This window comes from Papio anubis, chromosome 9 (assembly GCF_008728515.1).
Source record: "Papio anubis isolate 15944 chromosome 9, Panubis1.0, whole genome shotgun sequence".
NCBI classification, from domain to species: Eukaryota; Metazoa; Chordata; class Mammalia; order Primates; family Cercopithecidae; genus Papio; species Papio anubis.
The window spans coordinates 101208616-101227800 of NC_044984.1; the positions used below are offsets into that span (position 1 = coordinate 101208616).

At 43.2% G+C, this 19185-nt stretch overlaps 1 protein-coding gene across 10 annotated transcripts in view; it reads left to right on the top strand.

The window, feature by feature from the left end:
* RIC8B (RIC8 guanine nucleotide exchange factor B) overlaps positions 1 to 7365 on the top strand; it is a 116412-nt gene extending 109047 nt beyond the window's left edge. For 8 of the 10 annotated variants that reach the window (XR_635097.4, XR_635100.4, XM_009181602.3 and 5 more), the window contains one exon: positions 3963 to 5340. Coding sequence is in view for 6 of the 10 variants with exons in the window: in XM_003907091.4 (XP_003907140.1) it covers positions 3963 to 4074 (112 nt within the window). In the remaining 4 variants the exon portion in view is untranslated. Of the gene's footprint in view, positions 1 to 3962 lie in introns of all 10 variants that reach the window. The other 2 variants (XR_635098.4, XM_009181598.4) reach the window with 2 other exon arrangements.
* Positions 7366 to 19185: the final 11820 nt, after the last annotated feature.

The following is a 19185-nucleotide window of genomic DNA, read 5'->3' on the forward strand; positions in this document are numbered from 1 at the left end:
AATCATCTCAAGCTTGTTAATCTGCTGTTCTGTAATTCTTTCAATATTGTTTAATGTGTGTGTGTTTTATCTTCTGAACTGACTAAAAGCTTCTTGAGGACAGGGACCATGTCTTTTATTTGCCTCTGCATATTCTTCCCCCACTTAATCCCTAACCAGCATGGGAAAACCTTCTGTAAGCACCTGAGGGACAGGAACGGCAATTTGTGGATTCTAACTACATTCCAGCCTAATGTTATACTACACACTCTGTATGTATAGTAGCCTTTTGCCCTCATCACAACTTAGTGTGAGGTACGTGTTCCTGTCCTAATTCTACAGATAAGGAAATTGGAATTCAGTGAGTTCATGTTCTTACAGCTAGTGACTGATCGATCCAGAATTAGAGCACAGCTCCATCTGACTCCAAAACCTATATGTGCTATTCACTGTACCACAATAATAACAACAAACATTTGTCCTTTACAATTCACAAGTCTTTGGTCTACATTATTATTATTATTACTACCACTACTTACATCTTCGCTAGTCAGTAGGTGCAGCCAGGATTATCACGACCCCCATTTCACTGGTAGGGAAACTGAGACTTGGAAGCTTGCCCAAGATCACACAGCTGGTAAGTGGAGGAGAATCAGGACTTCAGACAGACTTCCTGACTCCAGATCTTTTTTTTTCTTTCCATGACATCACATTGCTGCCTTAATTCATTTGCACAATGCTTGATTGTATGGCCATTGTTCACTGACGCCTTTCCTACAGAGAGTAGAGCCATGTGGAGAAGAAAATAATTCATACCTTCAGAGAAACTTCCATTTTAGTGGGGGTTGATACAAAGCACCCAGAAAGTAAATCTTGAGAAGAATAGTTCACAAGTAAGAATTAAATATGGGCCCATTGTTCCATAATGAAATCCTATAATTTGGCCATAAAACTAATTTAATGTTTTTAATTATTTCTGTAATTGGATTAGGGAGCAGGGATAAAGCTGATAGACTTACTTGAAAATATTCTTCCTGGGTTTAGATGTGAAAGTGCTAGATACTTCATACAAGTTAGTAGCTAGCCCCAGAATCATTTTTTTATCAAAGAGATGCAGTAGCGTTAGTCTCAGCAGTGATGGTATATCCACCCAGCAGTTTATCACTCGATAGAATCTCTCCAGTCCCATCTGCCAGTCCTACTTTTACCTATCCCTACCCTTCGGTCCCTACCCTGCCCCTGAGTTTACCAACCCCTTCAGACCCTCAGTGTTTCATTCCCAGCAGGTTCTCCCTCTTCTCCTTTTGTGTCAGTTGTTAATATGTAGTATCCAACATCACAAAGTCCTTTAGCACAATCAGTTAGAACCAGGAATTTATTTAAAATACAGATATATGATTGATGTCAGTGCTAGAGAGAAGTTTTAATGGAAACATTGTTTCTAGCTCTCCACTGAACATTCCTACCTGGTTGTCATGTAGGCACCTCAAGCTCTTCAGGTCCTAAAATATATCAGCATCTCTCCACCAAATCTCCATCTGCTATGTCCTGGTCCCATTGAATAGAGTCACCATCCACTTGGTCATCTGAGCTGAAACAAAAGGAACTCTCTACTTACTACTCTCCTTCTCCAACCCCTTTTCCTCCCAGTGAGTGGTGAGATCTACCTCAGAAATGTTGCCTTTTTGTCCCACAACCTCAGACTTAATCCAGCTCTCTGTCTCCTCCCCCACACACTATTATGATGACTCCCCCAATGACTTGTCTATCTGCCACTAATTCCAAAGTGTCTATCATGCTGCTGCCAGAGATACTTTCTTATAAAACAAACGTAATCAAACACTCTTTACAGAGTGAAATCGAAACTCCTTATTTTGGCATTTAAGACGTTGTTTACTATTGCATCCCAAACTACCCTTGCAGGCTTACCTCCTGCCCCTCCTTCATTGAACCTCACCATTCCCCAAACACTGGGCCTTTTCCCGGCTTCATGAGACCCCAGAGATACAAAAGATGAGCTGACACAATCCAAAAAGGTCTAAAAGATACAGAATCACACACGTCAGTGGGACCATTCGCAGCTCTTTACAGTCTCCTTTATCTGAAACGCTCTGTGCCCGTCTGCCTAGTACAGGGCCACTCACTGACACCTTATTTGGCAGTGCCCTCCCCAGGCAGCCTGGTCAGTGCTTCATCTCAGGAGCTGCCACACTTCTTTGTTCATAATTCTCTTACAGCATTTACCTCATTCTGCTCGAAATGACTTTTGCATATATTTGCTCCTCAAAGGCAGCAGCTGTACCTGGTCTTCCTTTCTTCCCAGTATATGACATAGTTCCTGTCACATAGTCATTGAACAGGTGTTGAAGACGTGAACTCAGTGTGCTCCTCCACTGCAGTTAGGGCGATTAATCCAGATGCAGTGGGCTGCAAAGATCACTGGACTGGGATTCAGGAGACCCATGTCCCAGGTCCAGCTCTACAACTAGATATGTGACCTTGGATGAGTCATTCAGTCTCCTTTATTAAAGAAGGGGGTTGGACTTAATGATCTCTAAGACCCCTTCCAACTTTAAGTTCTATGATTCTGACCCCATTTCTTGGATTGGGAAACACATTTCCTCCCTCATAATGTTCAGGAGCCTCAACTTAGCCTGTCAGACGTTCACATTTCCCAAACAAAGTTTTCAAACACTTCGAAGTTGTCTACTGGAGCTAGCCAGAGCTCTTCATCAGGCTCCTGTTTTCTTATCCATTGACCACTGAGCTGTTCTCACTCCTCCCCAGGAGGCTTCACTGTGTCTGTAACACCGTTACACTACTGTGTGACTGCCCCTTCCCAGGAGGCTTCACTGCGTCTGTAACACCGTTACACTACTGTGTGACTGCCCCTCCCCAGGAGGGAGCCCTTCTTTCTCCTAGCCTAAGGGACAACTGTGAGGAGGGAGTCATTTCCCTTCCATGCAAATCTCAGCAACATTCTAGCTGCTGCCATGTGGGTTTTTGGTTATGGACATGTTTTTGGGGGGTGATGCCCATTTCTGTGATAAATAAGTTTTAAGCAGTTCATAGGGGCTCTTCAAGGCCGCTCCTAAGTACACTGCTGACCTTTTTAGGGATGGGAGGACTGGAGTTAGCAACTCAACAGGTACATTCACCATAATCTCCATGTAATAAATAAAAGCCTATGAAAAGATTAAATAAATCTTTCCTAATGCTTTTTGATTGGCTTAATCAATAATTAATCATCTTTAGATGAGGCTGTAACTTGTGGAGTAGATATAATTGGATTAGCTGAAAAGCGGCCATTGGGGAGCTTTGAAGAGATTAAAATGGCTGTCAATCCCATAATTAAACTGCCACGAACAAAAGCAATGGTGTTTTTTAAAAAGGAGGAGGAGGAGGAGGAAAGAAAGAGTGAAAGAGAGAGAGAGAAGGAAAGAAAAGTCGGGGAGAGAGTTGGGGAAGGCCAACTAATTTGAAATGAATCAACAAGTACTTACGTATCACTTAGAGATTGAGGCAAAATCAAAACCAATAGATTTATTCCATTGAATGAAGTGTATGCATATCAAATCAGCCATTTAATTGTATGCTCCAACCACTGGAGCAGGTGAAATTTTGATAGCTTCAACTTCTCTAAAACAAAACCAATCCACAAACGGGAAAAAAAAGAAAAGTTAATTATTCAAAACAGAAGAGACCTGCTCCTTGTCCTGAGCCCATTTAGACCTTGACTTTTCATACTTTTAATTGGCTTAGTAGGTTTGGCCTGTGTGAATGAAGTCTTTTATCTCCTCTTTTTCTTTCCATGCCCCTTTCATCTTTCCTATTACAAACACACAGAGAGAGCTGAAGGGAAAATACTTTGGTTTTTAAAGACTTTTCTTTTTAAAAGGTTGTGGATTTGGGCGGGGGGGAGGGGTGTGTGTGTGATGCTGGTGAATACTTTTTTTCTCTCTCTCTTTTATCTCTTTTTCTAGAGAGGAGTTGCTTAAACCAATGGGACTAAAACCTGATGGGACAATAACGCCTTTGGAGGAAGCACTCAACCAGTATTCTGTCATCGAAGAGACCAGCTCTGACACAGACTAAAAGCATCACCTGCTCAACTCTCAATATTGCTTTATCAGCATCTTTTCTCTGTAGCTCCAGGGGAATCTTTTCTCTAAAACATTTATGCCCTTGCTTTGGCTAGAAACACATTAACTGGTTTACTCATTGAGAATCCAGCATATTTAAGAGGTGACCCTGTGTTTTTTGCGATATTGAGGTATTCATACAGAGCTGCAGTTAGACAGGGTTACAGGGGCTAGAAGCAGAAAAAAAATTCCATTTCATCAGGATGGAATTGAAGGATTTTATTCTACAAAGCGGCCCTGGTTGAATCTGGCAATTCTTTTTGCCAAGCTTCTTAGCAGAAGATTTAGCCATGTCCTTCCCCTCACTTGTGTGAGTGGCCCCTTCTGAATCTCTCCAGCAGCCAGAGGCACATGAGAAACAGAATGAGCTGGTAAATAAAGCCTTGGGCAATCGACTTCTTAGATCAGAACTCACCAAATGGAAGCCTAGCAGCTGCTCCATAAACCTAGCCCCATTCTTCATATCAATTTTGTATAAATATATGGAAACACACACACAGCCTCAGACTTACAAACTGATTATACTCTAAAAGTTTGTATGTCACTTAGCTAAAACTTCAGAATACATTTCTCCCTATAAAGAGTTATAAATGATGGTTTAGTTCACAGGCAGCTACAAATGCCTATTTATTCCCTAATGTACCTGAACACTAGTACCATAGAACTGAACCACCATCTGTATCAGTGCATGGGGAGTGTGCATTCTGAGGTCTAACCCGGGGTGCCAGGAACACACACATCCTCCATCCCAGCAGAGAGAATGGGGACTCCCTGAGTAATGGGAGTTCTTTCGTGGCCTCTGCTTGGGGTGGGGGAGTCAGCAGCACCCATTTGTACATATAGGTCATTCATACATCACGTTTTAAATTGGGAACTGTGTGTGTGCTGGTGTGTGTGTGTGTTCTACGTTTCTACCATATGTGATCAGTTTAATAGTAACTTTATTTATTTAAGAAAAAGAAACACAATTAGTTACTGTTAAACTGATAAAGGCTGTTTATTTTTACTTTTAGAATTGGTCCTATGGAGAAGGAGAAAGTGAGTCATGCACTAGACAGTGGGCCTAGCTCATCAGCGGCTAAAGTTGAAAAGGGGTTGGTTTCCTGTATATATATGTATGTATATACACACGTACATACATTCATATATATACATATATACATAATGTGCTTAACCACTGCCTTTTAAAACTTTAAATAAAACATTGGGGTTGATTCAATTTGGCCATCTGTGTGTGTTTCTTTATAGATACATGGGCTAAACAATACTATTTCACAGTTTATGCTTTTTAAAGTGCTTTTACATCCATTGTCCCACTTCTAATAGCCTTTTTAAGGACAGGTAAAGTACATGGAGTATTATGAAAAGGTCATTTATCCAGAAGTTACCTCTCTGGCAAAGCAAAACACTCGGGAATTGAATTGTAAAAGGCCTTTCAGCTGCCAGAAGAGATGTCACAAAGCTTCTTGCGACTTACTTGTGGGAGAGATCTTCAGGAATATCACTCTTAGACTTTGAACTGAAATTTGCATACGCTTCCAACATGTTTTATTAGCTGGCTTTGAAGCTCACAAAAAATGGCAAAGAAAGAGGCTGCTAGATTGAAGGCAGGCATACTGAAAGAAGAAAAAGGCCAACTGAAAACCAGATAGATGAGAAGAATAAAACTTCAAGACGTAGCAAATCTGGGACTATCTCCTTACCAAAGGATACTCTAGTTGGCCCCGAAAATGTGTGTATTAACAATATGGCCCATAGACTAAATCTCATATTGGTGACCCTGAGTTTTTTTAAAAGAAGAAATTAAATCCAGAATGCTTTATAAAAGGCTAGGAAGAAGGCAATACATGTTAGAATTTCATCCAAAATATTTGAGGAGAGGTGAGTGACCCAGGTTTTAACCAACAGCAAAAGAAATGGGCAATTCATAATTTTAGATTAAGTGAAAAAAAGTTTAGAAAAAATTCAAGTATTTTTGTTATTTCATTCTACAAATGCATTTTTAAAGTATTTTTATAATTTCTATAATCAAATAGCTTTGGCATGCATGTCAGCTTAACGAACTGAAGATGTGTTTAATGAAATGCCATCTTACCAGCTTTCTTTATGCAGAGTAAGTGAACAGTCCTGTTTCAGTAGCTGTGCTCTTCTGCTTTCAGTGAATTCTGTTTCATTTTGCATTTCTCTGCATTGGGCACCAAGCTTTGTTTTTAAAAAGAGAGAATTTGCAGGGAAGAAGATGAGTGTCTTCATCTGGCACACGGAAAAAGAACTAATATCTATTAAGTGCTTACTACATGCTGGGCTTTTTATGTATGTTATCTCGTGTAACCTCACCTTATCGCATACGAAAGATCCTCTCCAGAAAGCTTGTGAAAGTTACCCCACATCACAGCAAGGAAGAGTCCAACCCTGGTGGCCTGATTCCCAGCACCGCTCCTTCCTTTTCCCCACAGTACACCTGGGCCCACACTGTGCCTCCTTAGGGCTCTGAAATGCTAGGAACAGAGTGGGGTGAGGAGGGTGGTCATTCTCAGGCCATTTTAAGCAATAACTATTTCAACAGAACTAGTTTAAAGAAGTTTTTAAGCAGGGAAGTGACCTGGAGTGGAAGTATGAGTGGGAAACTTGTTTGGTCAGCACTGGATTTCCAATGAAGACCTGGAATCCCTTAGGATAGGCCAGGGACCAAGGCCGCAGACTGGCCCCTCTGCCCACAACTCTCCTGACCTTGGAAGCAGGGTACGGAGGTGTGCGTCCTAAAATAAAGCACTGGAGCTGCTGCTACAGAGGAAGCATCACCAGATATTGTAACCCTTTCGGATGCCCAGTAGTCCTGGGAGGCAGGCAGGGCAGGTGTTATTATCTCTCCTTAATAAATGAGGACACAGACTGAGGCAGTACTAGTGACTCTAAACACCCCCTTAGTGCCACATCAGTCTCGCCACCTCCCAGGACTAGGTGTCACGTGTCTTGACCTCTTCGCCTCTGATTATAAAAGTAATATATGTTCATTGTGGAAAGTTTGGAAAATGCAGAAAATTAATAATTTACCCCAAATCCCACCAAACTGAGATCATCACTGTTAATGTTTTAGTGTATTTCCTTCCTGTATTTTTTCTATGCATATATAATTTATTTTACTACAAGATTGGGATCATGCTGTATTTACAGATTTGTATCCTGCTTTCTTTAACATATTGTGAGCATTTTCCCATGTCAATAAATATTCTTCAAAAAGTAATGGCTATATGATATTCCATTATGTGAATTGTGGCAGACGCTGCTAGTTTCCTTCCCAATATTCTTTCTAACAGAAGACATCATGACCACCACACCCATCAAAAAAAAAAAAATTTAAAAAGGTGGTGCCTGCTGGCTTTCTAGAAGGCAGCGTGAGTTGTTAGTGCTGAAGAGCAGCAGGAACTAGGGGTGGCACCAGGAGGAGCAGACTTGCTCTGCCAGACAGCACCAGTCTCACGGAAGCCTCAGCAGCACAAGTCAGAACAGTTAGAGTAAGTGCCCAGATAACTAGTTTTTGTCAAGAAGAGTTATTTGAAGGGAGCAAGGCTGCCAGGTGACTTAGAAAAGTGCATTAAAAAAAAGACATCAACCATGTTTAGTGTTTAGTCAGTTATTGGCATTAATTTTTTTTGGAGATACTCACTGCAGTTTCACAAGTGGAGAGCACACAGGGATGGGGAGTGATGTGGGACTCTCAGGAAAAGCAAAGTAACACGTGTCAATAGTTGTGTGATAAGCACAATATGGAGAACAAAGTGTTCAAGGAACAAATTACAGGTGAGGAAGGGAGGTATTTGTAGCAATTATGAGAAGGTTTAAGGAGAGGGAGAGGTTTCTAGAGAAGACTTTAAAGTGATGTGACTCTGATGCACTGTGTTGAGTCTCTGCACCAGGTCTAAGAAACATCAAACAGTATCAGAGCAGCCTTTCTTAAAGCACAGGGGACTGGAGATAGTGAAGCCTACATGCCCTGAATTGTAGACAATGAACATACTGTCCCGTGCGTCTAGAACGGTGTAAGCGATGTAACATTCTGAGAACTGAGAAAATAGTCACTCCATTCGCTTTCTGTGTTCTGTGGTCCAGATGAACCCTGGTTGAGAAAGGCTGTTCTAAGAGAAAAGATCAAAATTATTCTCCAAGGCTTCTGGAGTCAGCTTTGCATTTTCTTTTAGTGCAGCACAGTGAAGATCCTAAGCCCCACCCTGCAGCGATATCCAGATCTCAGAGACCTCTACCTTTTCTGCACTGAACTTCACAATAAGAGCTGCAAATATTTGTTGAGCAATCACTGTGCCACACACTTGAAGTTAGACTGTGCACTAACATGCACTAATATGCACAGCCTAACTTCATAACAATCTTGAGAAGTAAGCACTGTTATAATAGCTTCCATCCACTTCTCAGACATAAAGGTGTTAAGCACTGTGTGCAAGCACACAGCCCTCTCTATTTGCTTATCAGTTGATACACATAGCAAAATTTGAACTCAAGCCTGATGCCAGAGTCCATATAAATACTATGGGACCATATAAATACTATGGGAAAAACAGAATCGGGAAAGCAACACATTTTTCTTACTTCATTTCCATATCTCACACATTTCTTATCTAGCTCCCATTTGGGAACTAGTCTCAAACCTATACTCCCCAGCACACCAATCCATATCAATTTGTTCAATTAACATTGATCGAGCATCGACTATGTCCCGGGTACTCGTCAGTGTGCTGGGGTGTACAAACATAACTGAAAGGTCCTGTCCCCTAAGTGCCCACAGTGTACGAAGTCCAGAACCAAAGTCTGTCCTAAGTGTTACAGGATGCCGGGCTGAGGTGTGGCTAATGCTGGCCAGGAGGATCACAGGGGTGAGTAACAAAGTTCTGTAGGTAACATACACGTTTTCCATCTACTAAAAAAAGGCTGTTGCTACCAAAGAACTGGGTCAAACCCAAGCTCCTGGGCAAAAGGTTTACAGAACACAAGTTGTTGAGTGTGATGGGAACAGCTATCCCATGCCTCACGGCTGGACACATGAGCAGCAGCCTTTCGGACATGAAAAGGACCCCACCAGGAAGAGCGCTCTGGCTGCCGTATAGAGAATGGATTGGTGAAGGGACAGACAGAAGAGACCAGACAGAAAGCTGTTGCCTCTACATGGGAGGGGCAAGTAGGGCCTGGACTAGAACACTGGCAGTAGATGTAAAGAAGGGAATGGATTCAAGAAATATTTCAAAGATAAAAGAAACACACTTAGATCCTGGAGAAAGGCAAGAAAGAGCTCATTTAACTCATGGGAATGAGAATGTTCAGAGAAAAGATCATCTGAACCATTGGCTCCCAACCTGTGAACTAAACAGCTCTGGGTTTGGGAGCAGGACAGTGGGGCTGAGAGTTATTTCAAGGAGTCTGCAAATGTGTATGGTCAGTAAGCATCATTTATATACCAAATAATGCCTTGGACATGCAAGGACTCCTATTGTACAAATACTTTATATATACATATTGACATGATAAAAGCTCATTTGTATAAGTTACTACTGCATTCTTAGTATCCTTTTGCCCATCTGTATTTTCTCAGTTAAAACATGATAAGCCACTATTATGGGAAAGGAGACCCTTGAAAGTTCAGGCTTTAGAAAAAGAAATTCTCATAATTTAAAAAACGTAACTCTTAGTAACAAGTATCAGAAACTCAAAATGCACTTGCTTAGTAATGGAAGAACATGCATCTTTTGTAAAGAAAAGAGGAGATGAGCAACCAAGCTGTGGAAAGAATGGGGCGGGGTCGCAGGCACGGCTGAGACCTGAGTCTTACTACAGGAGGAGATAAAGGGATTTATCAAATCCATGCTCAGTGATGTCATGATGGGAACTTGAAGTCAACTGTGGTGGTAATGTTGACACCATGTGAATCAGCAAACACCACAAATTAGAGCTTGTATTCCCCTGGAGAGCCAATTAAACATTTACCAGCAGTCACTGTAATATACGCTGCAGAACTCCAGAATGGCTTAGGAATCAGAGATACCAGTAACATCTGCAAATAAGGGTGTGGGTGGGCTTTAAAAACAGGCAAATTCCACACTCCCACCGTCCCCTTCCACACACACTCGCAAGTGTGTGCATACAACCAGGTGACTCCTAACCCACCTCCCCAGCATAAGCCAGGAGTTTCCCTGAGGAAGTTAATTCAAAAGGCTCTAGACCCCCGGACTCAGGCATAGAAGAAGACAGGGGTAGCTTACTGAAAACAAAAGAATCTGGTAAGAGACCTCACATTGAAGCACTGGATCTTCAGCCTCCTTCCCTAGTCAGCTCTAAGAATACTGGCAGCCAGGACTCTTCTAGCTGAGAAAACTGACCCAAAAGAAGAGATACAGACACTGAATATTAAGAATCCTCCAATGAAATGCCCAGATCCTACCCTTTTCACAGTCACTGAAGCCACCATTCATTCATTCATTCATTCATTCAACAAATACACACTGAGTGCTAATATCCCAAGCACTGCAGCAGGTGCAAAAGACACAACCACGAACAAAACAAAGACCCCAACCTCACAGAGCTTTTATTCTTCTGGAGAAAGACAACAAATAAACCTAAACAGCCTACTGTACTGTACTGTCACATCGATTGGAAACAAAAGCAGAGTAAGGCCGAGGTGGAAATTTTATAAAGGGTCATCAGGGAAAGCCTCTCGGATAAATTGCTTTTTGAGCCGAGATCTGAAAGAAGTGGGAGGAAAAAGCCAAGTGAACACTTAAGGGATGTTCTCTCCAGGCAGAGGACATGGCAAGGGCAAAGGCCCTGAGGCAGCAATAATCCGGATATGACGGGAATGGCAGGGTGGCCAGTGCAGCTGGGACAAAAGAAGAAAGGAAGAAGGAGACAGGAGATGAGGTCAGAGAGACAGAATGAGTCCACATCACGCAGGCCTTGGAGAAGACACCATCAGCTCACCCAGAGCTCCCAATCAGGTTTTCCGTGTCTCACTTGTCCATGTGGAGGGACAGTCCACAGGGTCTAGACCTTTGAGGAAATCTTCTCGCATGAAAAACAGAGGCCAACACAAACCAAAAAACAGGGAGCCAAAGAAAACGTCTACGAAGCCATGATTAATTATCATAGAGTTCAGCTCTAAGAAAAGAGCAGAGCAAATAAGCAAGACCTAAAAATAAATAAACCTAGAGCTGAAGAAGGCAATTAAATAAAATAGAATTAACTGATAAGCAGTACACTGGGTAGTGGTTCATTTATTTTAAAGTGCAGTCATGAACCACATAATGACATTTCAGTTAACAACAGGCAGCACATATGCCCATGGCCCTATGAGATTATAATGGAGCTGAAAAATTCCTGCAGCCTAGGGACATTACAGCCATCGTGTCATCGTGGCACAATGCATTATTCACGTGCTTGTGATGCTGCTGGTGTAAACAAACCTACTGTGCTGCCAGGCCTATACAAGTATCACACTTAATTATGTACAGAAGGCTGGGTGCAGTGTCGCACACCTGTAATCCCAATACTTTGAGAGGCCAAGGAAGGAGGATTGCTTGAGGCCAGGAGTTCAAGGCCAATATAGTTCAAGACCTCCCACCTCAGCCTCCTGGATAGCTGGGACCATGGGTGTGTGCCACCATGCCTGGCTAATTTTTAAAAAATATTTTGTGGAGACAGGGTCTCACTATGTTGCCAGGCTGGAGTGCAGTGGCACAATCTCGGCTCACTGCAACCTCCGCCTCCCAGGTTCAAGTGATTCTCCTGCCTCAGCCTCCTGAGCAGCTGGCACTGCAGGTGCACACCACCATGCCCAGCTAATTTTTGTATTTTTAGTAGAGACGGAGTTTCACCATATTGGCCAGGTTGGTCTTGAACTCCTGACCTCGTGATCTGTCTGCCTCAGCCTCCCAAAGTGCTAGGATTACAGGCGTGAGCCACTGTGCCCGGCCACAAAAAAAGTTTTTAAAAGTAAAAAAAAAAAAGAAAAAGAAAAAAGAAAAAATTTAAAAATAGGAAAAAGCTTATAGAATAAGAACATAAAGGAAAATATGTTTGTACAGCTGTACATTGTTATTTGTGCTTTCAGCTAAGTGTTATTACAAGAGTCACAAAGTTAAAAATTTTTTATAAAGTAAGTTACAGTAAGCTAAGGTTAATTTATTATTGAAAAAAGAAAACATTTTTTAATGAATTTAGTATAGCCTAAGAGTACAGTGTTTACAAAGCTTACAGGAGTGTGCAGTGCTGTCCGACGCCTTCCATTCACTCACCACTCACTTACTGACTCACCCACAGCAACTTCCAGTCCTGCTCAATCCATAGGAAGTGCCCTGTACAGGTGGACCATCTTTTATCTTTCATACTGTACTTTGTGCCTTTTCTATGCTTAGCCGTGTTTAGATACACAAATCTCTCCCATTGTGTTACAATTGCCTACAGTATTCAGTACAGTCACATGCTGTACAGGTTTGTGTCCTAGGAGGAACAGGCTATGCCCATCTAGCCTAGGTGTATAGCAGGCTAGACCATCCAGGTTTGTGTGAGTACACTCTGTGATGTTCGTACAATGACGAAATCACCTAATGATAAGCTTCTTAGAACGCTTTCCTCTTGTTAAGGGCTGCCTGACTGTATACTTGAGTCTCAGAAAAACAGATAACATGCTGAGCTAGACACAGAGCATAAATATCACAAACATTGTGTGAAATTGGACAGTACCTGGGAGCAATCCAGCTCCAGGAGGGTCAGAAAACTGAAGCCAGAGTTTCAGGCTTCTTACGCTTCCTGTGTTTCCACTTTGCTTTCCTTTGTTTTTTATTTTTTATTTTTTAATTTTGTTTGTAGAAACAAGGCCTTCCTGTGTTGCCCAGGCTGGTCTCGAACTCCTGTGCTCAAGCAATCCTCCTGCCTCAGCCTCCTAATCCCTTATTTTTTAGTAAGATTTTTTTTTTTTTAAGTTCTCACCAGTCTTAACCATGTTTAGGAGAGCTGTGGAAGGGGAGTTTTTTCTAACTGGTACAAAACGGCCTGTAGTTTTTTCTAAACTTGCACAAAAATGCTTGCTATCATCATAACCATCATTATCATCATCTTCATCATCATCATCATCAAAGCCATAACAGTAGGAACTGAACTGTGAGAGCATGCTGAAGGTAGAACTCAGGAGAACAGAGGCCTCAGTACTATATTAGCAGTTCCATCCTCTGGAGAATCTTCTTTCAGAGTTAGTCTTAGAGATCCTCATTTATATTTTATTTGTAAAGTCCAGCCTTCCTTTTCATTACCCCTGCTACATCTGCAGCCTGTTACACCTTACACTTTTTTTAAAGTGTAAAAAGTGTTGCTTTCTCCAGTGCAAAGCAGGAGATAGATAGACTCTCAGGAAAGAAGAGGTATGTAATTATTACATGCATTATCTCAATACTTCCATGGATAGGTAAGGACCTTGTAACTGATGAGAAATTGAGGTGCATAGAGATAAAATCACTTGTTCAAAGTAAGCGAGCTAGAGTTGGCAGAACAGGGATTTCATAGTCATCTGTATGACCCTCAAATTATGTTTTTAGTTACTAGATCACACTGTCTTCAGAGATGATTTACAGTCAATTCTTAAGAAACCTGTGCTAAACAACTACTCTCTTTGATTTGGCAGGCTGGCAAGAAGGGAAGGAAGGGAGGAGAGGGAAGGGAGGGAAGGGGAGGGGAGGGAGGGGAGGCAGGGGAGGGAAGGGAAGGGCAGGAAGAGGAGAGGAGGGGAGGGGAAGAAGAGGAGGGGAGGGGAGGAAGAGGAAGGTAGGTGAAGGAAGGTGAGGGCAGGAAGAGGAGGGGAGGGGAAGGGAGGGGAGGGGAGGAGAAAGGAGGGGAAGGGACAGAAGCCATCATCAACCAGTCTCCATTTCTCACCTGCAAGTTCTCAGGAATAATAACAAAATGCAGTAAGTTACTCTGACAGTTGATGCACTAAGAGTGTTGTATGATTAATTTCATTTTAGTCCTCACAACAACCTTATGTCATCCCACTGGTTTTATTCCTAATGTACTGATGGGAAGTGGTGGCTGAGAAGCTTAGGTCACTTAACTACATAGCAGTAGATTTGGAATCAAAAGCAGATTGGCAGATTCTAAGCCATGCCCTCTACCTACCAAAGGACTCAGCACCCTGATCCAATATGCCTCTTCTTCATGCATCTTCATCTAGGGACACTTTCTAAGCATCCCTTGATACCATTTCTAGTTTTGAATCTGAATGTCTTGGAAATCTGTCTAGCCATCCATATAGCCCAGATAGCATATCCTGGGGCCCCACCTCCTGGTTCAGAATCAGTTTCATCAAATATTTTCCTTGACCATTGAACACCTGCCAGATTCACATCTCGCACATGAGCTCATTGACTGCCCATAGCAGTGTTGTGTGGTGGAAGTTTCTCCACTGTCATCCTCATTTCAGACTGGGGTCCTGTGGCTCAGAGAGGTTGTGTTCACGGAGCTAGAGCACTGGAAAGCCAGGACTTGAGTCCAGCTCTTTGGATTCCACGTCTCAATCCTTTGTATCATGTAGACAGCTGGTTCTCAGGAGTGGATAATCCAGCCCGCCTCATTCCAGTTGCATTAGAAACTTGGTCCTATTTCCTGTGGCTCAAATCCTGTTCTCAAGCCCTACTTCCTTTCCCAGAGGCGGAGCCTGGTTCACACTATAAGAGGCGGTAACACAGGGGTGGGGGCTGCAGAGGAGTGGGTGGCAAGGGCACACCCTTTGACCATCAATCTGAATATGGTATGTTTCTGCTACCCCTAATCTCTCACCATAGTCCCAACAACCATCACATCCATTTATCTTCAAAATCACTGACACAGTGTCCCCTTTGGAAGAGCAACCACTTCCCTTGCCTACCCTACCAGCATATCTGTTCCACCCAGACCCTCCGCTCCTGGCCAGACCCAGCCAGCCCAGACACACACCAGGGAGCTGTCAGGCAGCCTTCCTCCTTTGGAATTTTTTCAGCAAACATGAGAGTTTCCTTCCCACCAGGGTTGGGAAAACCATCCCATCCTGAAAGACTGGACCACAAGCCTCTTAGTCTTAATACTTGCTGAAACAGAAGTAAAAAGGACTTCTTAGTATGGGGGCACCATTCTTGGCCTGGCAAACATTTCCCATGCTCTTCACTGTAGAGAGAGGAGGGAGTTGGAGATGGAGTGTGTGGGTTGGTAGGAGCTACCGCCTCCCTGTTTTTCTTGGTGTCAATTAGCGTAATTTAAAAGGCAAGGGGAAAAAACTGCTATCTATGTGACTGCTTTCGCTTTAAACTTGTCCGACTTTGGAGGCTGCTTATGGCCAAGTGACCCATATTTTAAAAACATTTACAATAAAATGATGTATTTTCTTTTTGTGCCATCAGCTTCCCTTATGAAAAGCAGAAATGCTTTAAAATTGTCCCTTTTTGTTAGCAGTAATGGCTGTGCTATATTTCAGCTCGTCCCCCTCCTGGGCATAGAAAGGGAAGGGTAATAAAGGGCACAGCTGTAGGCACTTTATGGCCTGCGTGGGGGGTGGGGCGGGGGGAAGGGGATGGAGGCAAGAAACAGATTGACTGTGTGTCAACAAATGCAGCTGGGAAAGAGAAAGCTCTTGAAGACCTCTGCAACTTAAAGTCCTGGATAAATGATGTTCCTATTTGGAAAGGAAAAAAAATGGAGGTGAAATTCAATAAAGGATGGCTGAAAAGAGAAGGGTTCCAAAGGCCTTTCTCTGCAGCTAGGCAGCTCCCAAGAGAAATGAGCAAAAGTGGCTATAGCCGACAGGGGTGGGGTGGGAGGGGGGCTGCAGCCCAAAGAGGCAACAAAGGCCCGTCCCGGCCAATGCATTACAACGCCAGGCTCGGCCAAGCTGGGCCCTGATGAGACCCGCCAAGTTGGGGGTGGAAATGGTCGATTTGAAAGAAATGCCCCAGAAACTCTGACACAGTTATACTTCAGGGCATGCTCATGCCTTGCATTTGAGGAAGAAAAAGACAGAAAATAGATGACCCCTTAGGGCAGAGGCTGAGTCAGGTTATGATAGAAAAAAACATTGCTCTGGGGGTCAGGAGACTGAGATCCAGCCCCAACTCTGGCATTGACCAACTTTGTGAGGTAAGCGCGTCCACGAGCAGTGTCAGCCCTGGATTTGCAGGCCCTTGATTGGTGATGAAAACTTGCCCTTCCAGCGTCTCCCTGGAATCTCACCAACACCCTGGGAAGCAAGTTGGGATCCTTGGCCCCACAATCTGCACATAAGAAAACGAAGTCTCAAGGAGAGAAAGTGCTTGCCGAGGGTCACACAGATAACGAATAGAAGAGGCAGTGCTTACCTCCAGGAGAACCCCTTCCTTCCTTTTCCATTCCATTAGCCTTGGCGAATGGAGGGAGAAGCTTTCCTTTATGAGAACCCCATAGGGAAAGCCTCCAGGAAGAAGTAGCTGTGTCTTCTGGGGACCAGCACGTCCCACAGAGGTTGCTGGGTGCCAAATCTAGAGCAAATTATATCTGTTAGAAAGCAAGGAGAGGCCGGTGCGGTGGCTCATGCCTGTAATCCCAGCATTTTGGGAGGCTGAGGCAGGTGGATCATGAGGTCAAGAGATTGAGACCATCCTGGCCAACATGGTAAAACCCCGTCTCTACTAAAAATACAAAAATTAGCCGGGCATGGTGGTGGGCACCTGTAGTCCCAGCTGCTCGGGAGGCTGAGGAAGGAGAATCCCTTGGACCCAGGAGGCGGAGGTTACAGTGAGCTGAGATCTTGTCACTGCACTCCAGCCTGGGTGACAGAGTGAGACTCCACCTCAAAAAAAACAAAAAAACAAAAAAGCAAGGAGCAGAAACCTCACTCAGTCTAGCTTATATAAGAAGCGAATCTCACAACACCTGGAAGCCCAGAGGGTTGGTCTAGCGGCTCCACGCTGGTAAGGAAGCATCGCTCTGCTCCTTCACTCCAAAGAGAACTTCACCCTGAAACTAGTAGCCAAATGGCAGAAGTTCCAAGCACAACATCCAGACATGACAACAGCCAAGAAGATCACCTTTCCCTGCAACTCCCTCTTAAGAGTAAGAAACCTTCCCGACAGACCACCTGAAGACTCTTTGGACAGAATTGGGTCATCTGCCCGTTCCTGAACCAATTATCAAGGGGAGTGGGATTACCCTTAGTTAATAAAAGCCTTTACCTGGAATCAGGGCTCAGGTCAGCTCTACCCAAAGCCCATGGTGAGGAGAGGAGATGTGAGAAAATAGGAATCTGCTGGAAAGAAAGTTGTAGACACAAATTTTGGGTAGGCAACCAATAGTGACCACTGAACCAATGGCATCCACTAAAGAGGTTTGAGAAATACATGACTCTGACTATGTACCTGTTGGAATGGCTAAAATTAAAAAAAAAAAAGAAATGTGCCCCCAAAATGAGACAATGTATATTAAGTGCTTAGCATAACACCAGGCTCATGGTAAGCAATCAATAAATACTATCTGTTATTATTATTGTTATTATTATTCTTGAGATGGAGTTTCGCTCTTTGTTGCCCAGGCTGGAGTACAATGGCGCGATCTTGGCTCACCGCAACCTCCACCTCCCGGGTTCAAGTGATTCTCCTGCCTCAGCCTTCCTGAGTAGCTGGGATTACAGGCATGTGCCACCATGCCCGGCTAATTTTGTATTTTAGTAGAGATGGGGTTTCTCCATGTTGGCCAGGCTGATCTTGAACCCCCAGTCTCAGGTGATCCGCCTGCCTCAAACTCCCAAAATGCTGGGATTACAGGCGTGAGCCACCGCACCCGGCCAAGAGTCTGCGCTTCTAACCAATCACAGGTGAAGGCAGTGATGCTGGTCTGCAGACCACACCTTGAGAAGCAAGGCTCTAGGTCTCAGGGAAGGCCATGAATCAGAGGAATTGGAGAGAAATGGGTGGGGAGGGGGGTTTCTCACACAGGTGGTGGGAACAAATCTAGAGTGTAATGTTCCAAAACAACTGTTATGAAGACTGCATTTAAAGTTGGTGTCACTTAAGAAACATAGGTTACAGAATGGTTACCACATATTAGCAAGAATTAGACAAGACTGACTATATTGTTGTGATTAAAACAACAAACAAATATGTAGGGTGTTTTTAAAACACTCAATTGCTCTGCTGTCTTGTTAAATACATGGCCTTATGAGGTAGATATTAGCATTATCCCCATTTTACAGAGACTTCAATAAATTTGCCCAAAGTCACCCAATCAGCATAAGTGACTAAAACTAGATTAGATTTCCAGCTTCTCTAACTACATTTTTTTCAATCTTTCAAGCTTTTATTTAAGTGCAATGATCCAGGATAGATTTTAGATCTTGTTGAAAGGAGCCACATCCATAGGCTATGCATAATCCTCAAAAGCAGCGAGCTGCTCCTCCAGCACATCTGTTCCAACTTTATCATCTTCAACCACCTCCTCCAGCACATCTGTTCCAACTTTATCATCTTCAACCACATACTGTATTTGAAGCTTCTTAAATCTGTATCCCCGCTGGAACTAGTTTAGAAGAGCCCCAGACTAAGCCATCTGCTTGAATGCTTCTGATGCTGTCCTTTAATTTCGCCATATCTGTCTCATCATCCCAAGGGTTCACATCTAGTAAGATGGAGGACTTGGCAACAAGCGCAGAGTTTTTTTTTTTCCTTTTAGGTTTGATGATCCTCTCTAATTTTTGCACTTATCATGTATTTTTTCTTCTATTGATCTTATTTTACTGTGGTTTTTTTTTTTTTTTTTTTTTTTGTTTTGTTTTGTTTTGTTTTGTTTGGAGATGGAGTCTCACTCTGTTGCCCAGGCTGGTGTGCAGTGGCATGATCTCGGCTCACTGCAACCTCTGCCTTCTGGGTTCAAGCAGTTCTCCTGCCTCAGCCTCCTGAGTAGCTGGGATTACAGGTACCACCTGTAATTAACCACCACCACGCCTGGCTAATTTTTGTGTTTTTAGTAGAGAGTGGGGTCTCACCATGTTGGTCAGGCTGGTCTCGAACTCCTG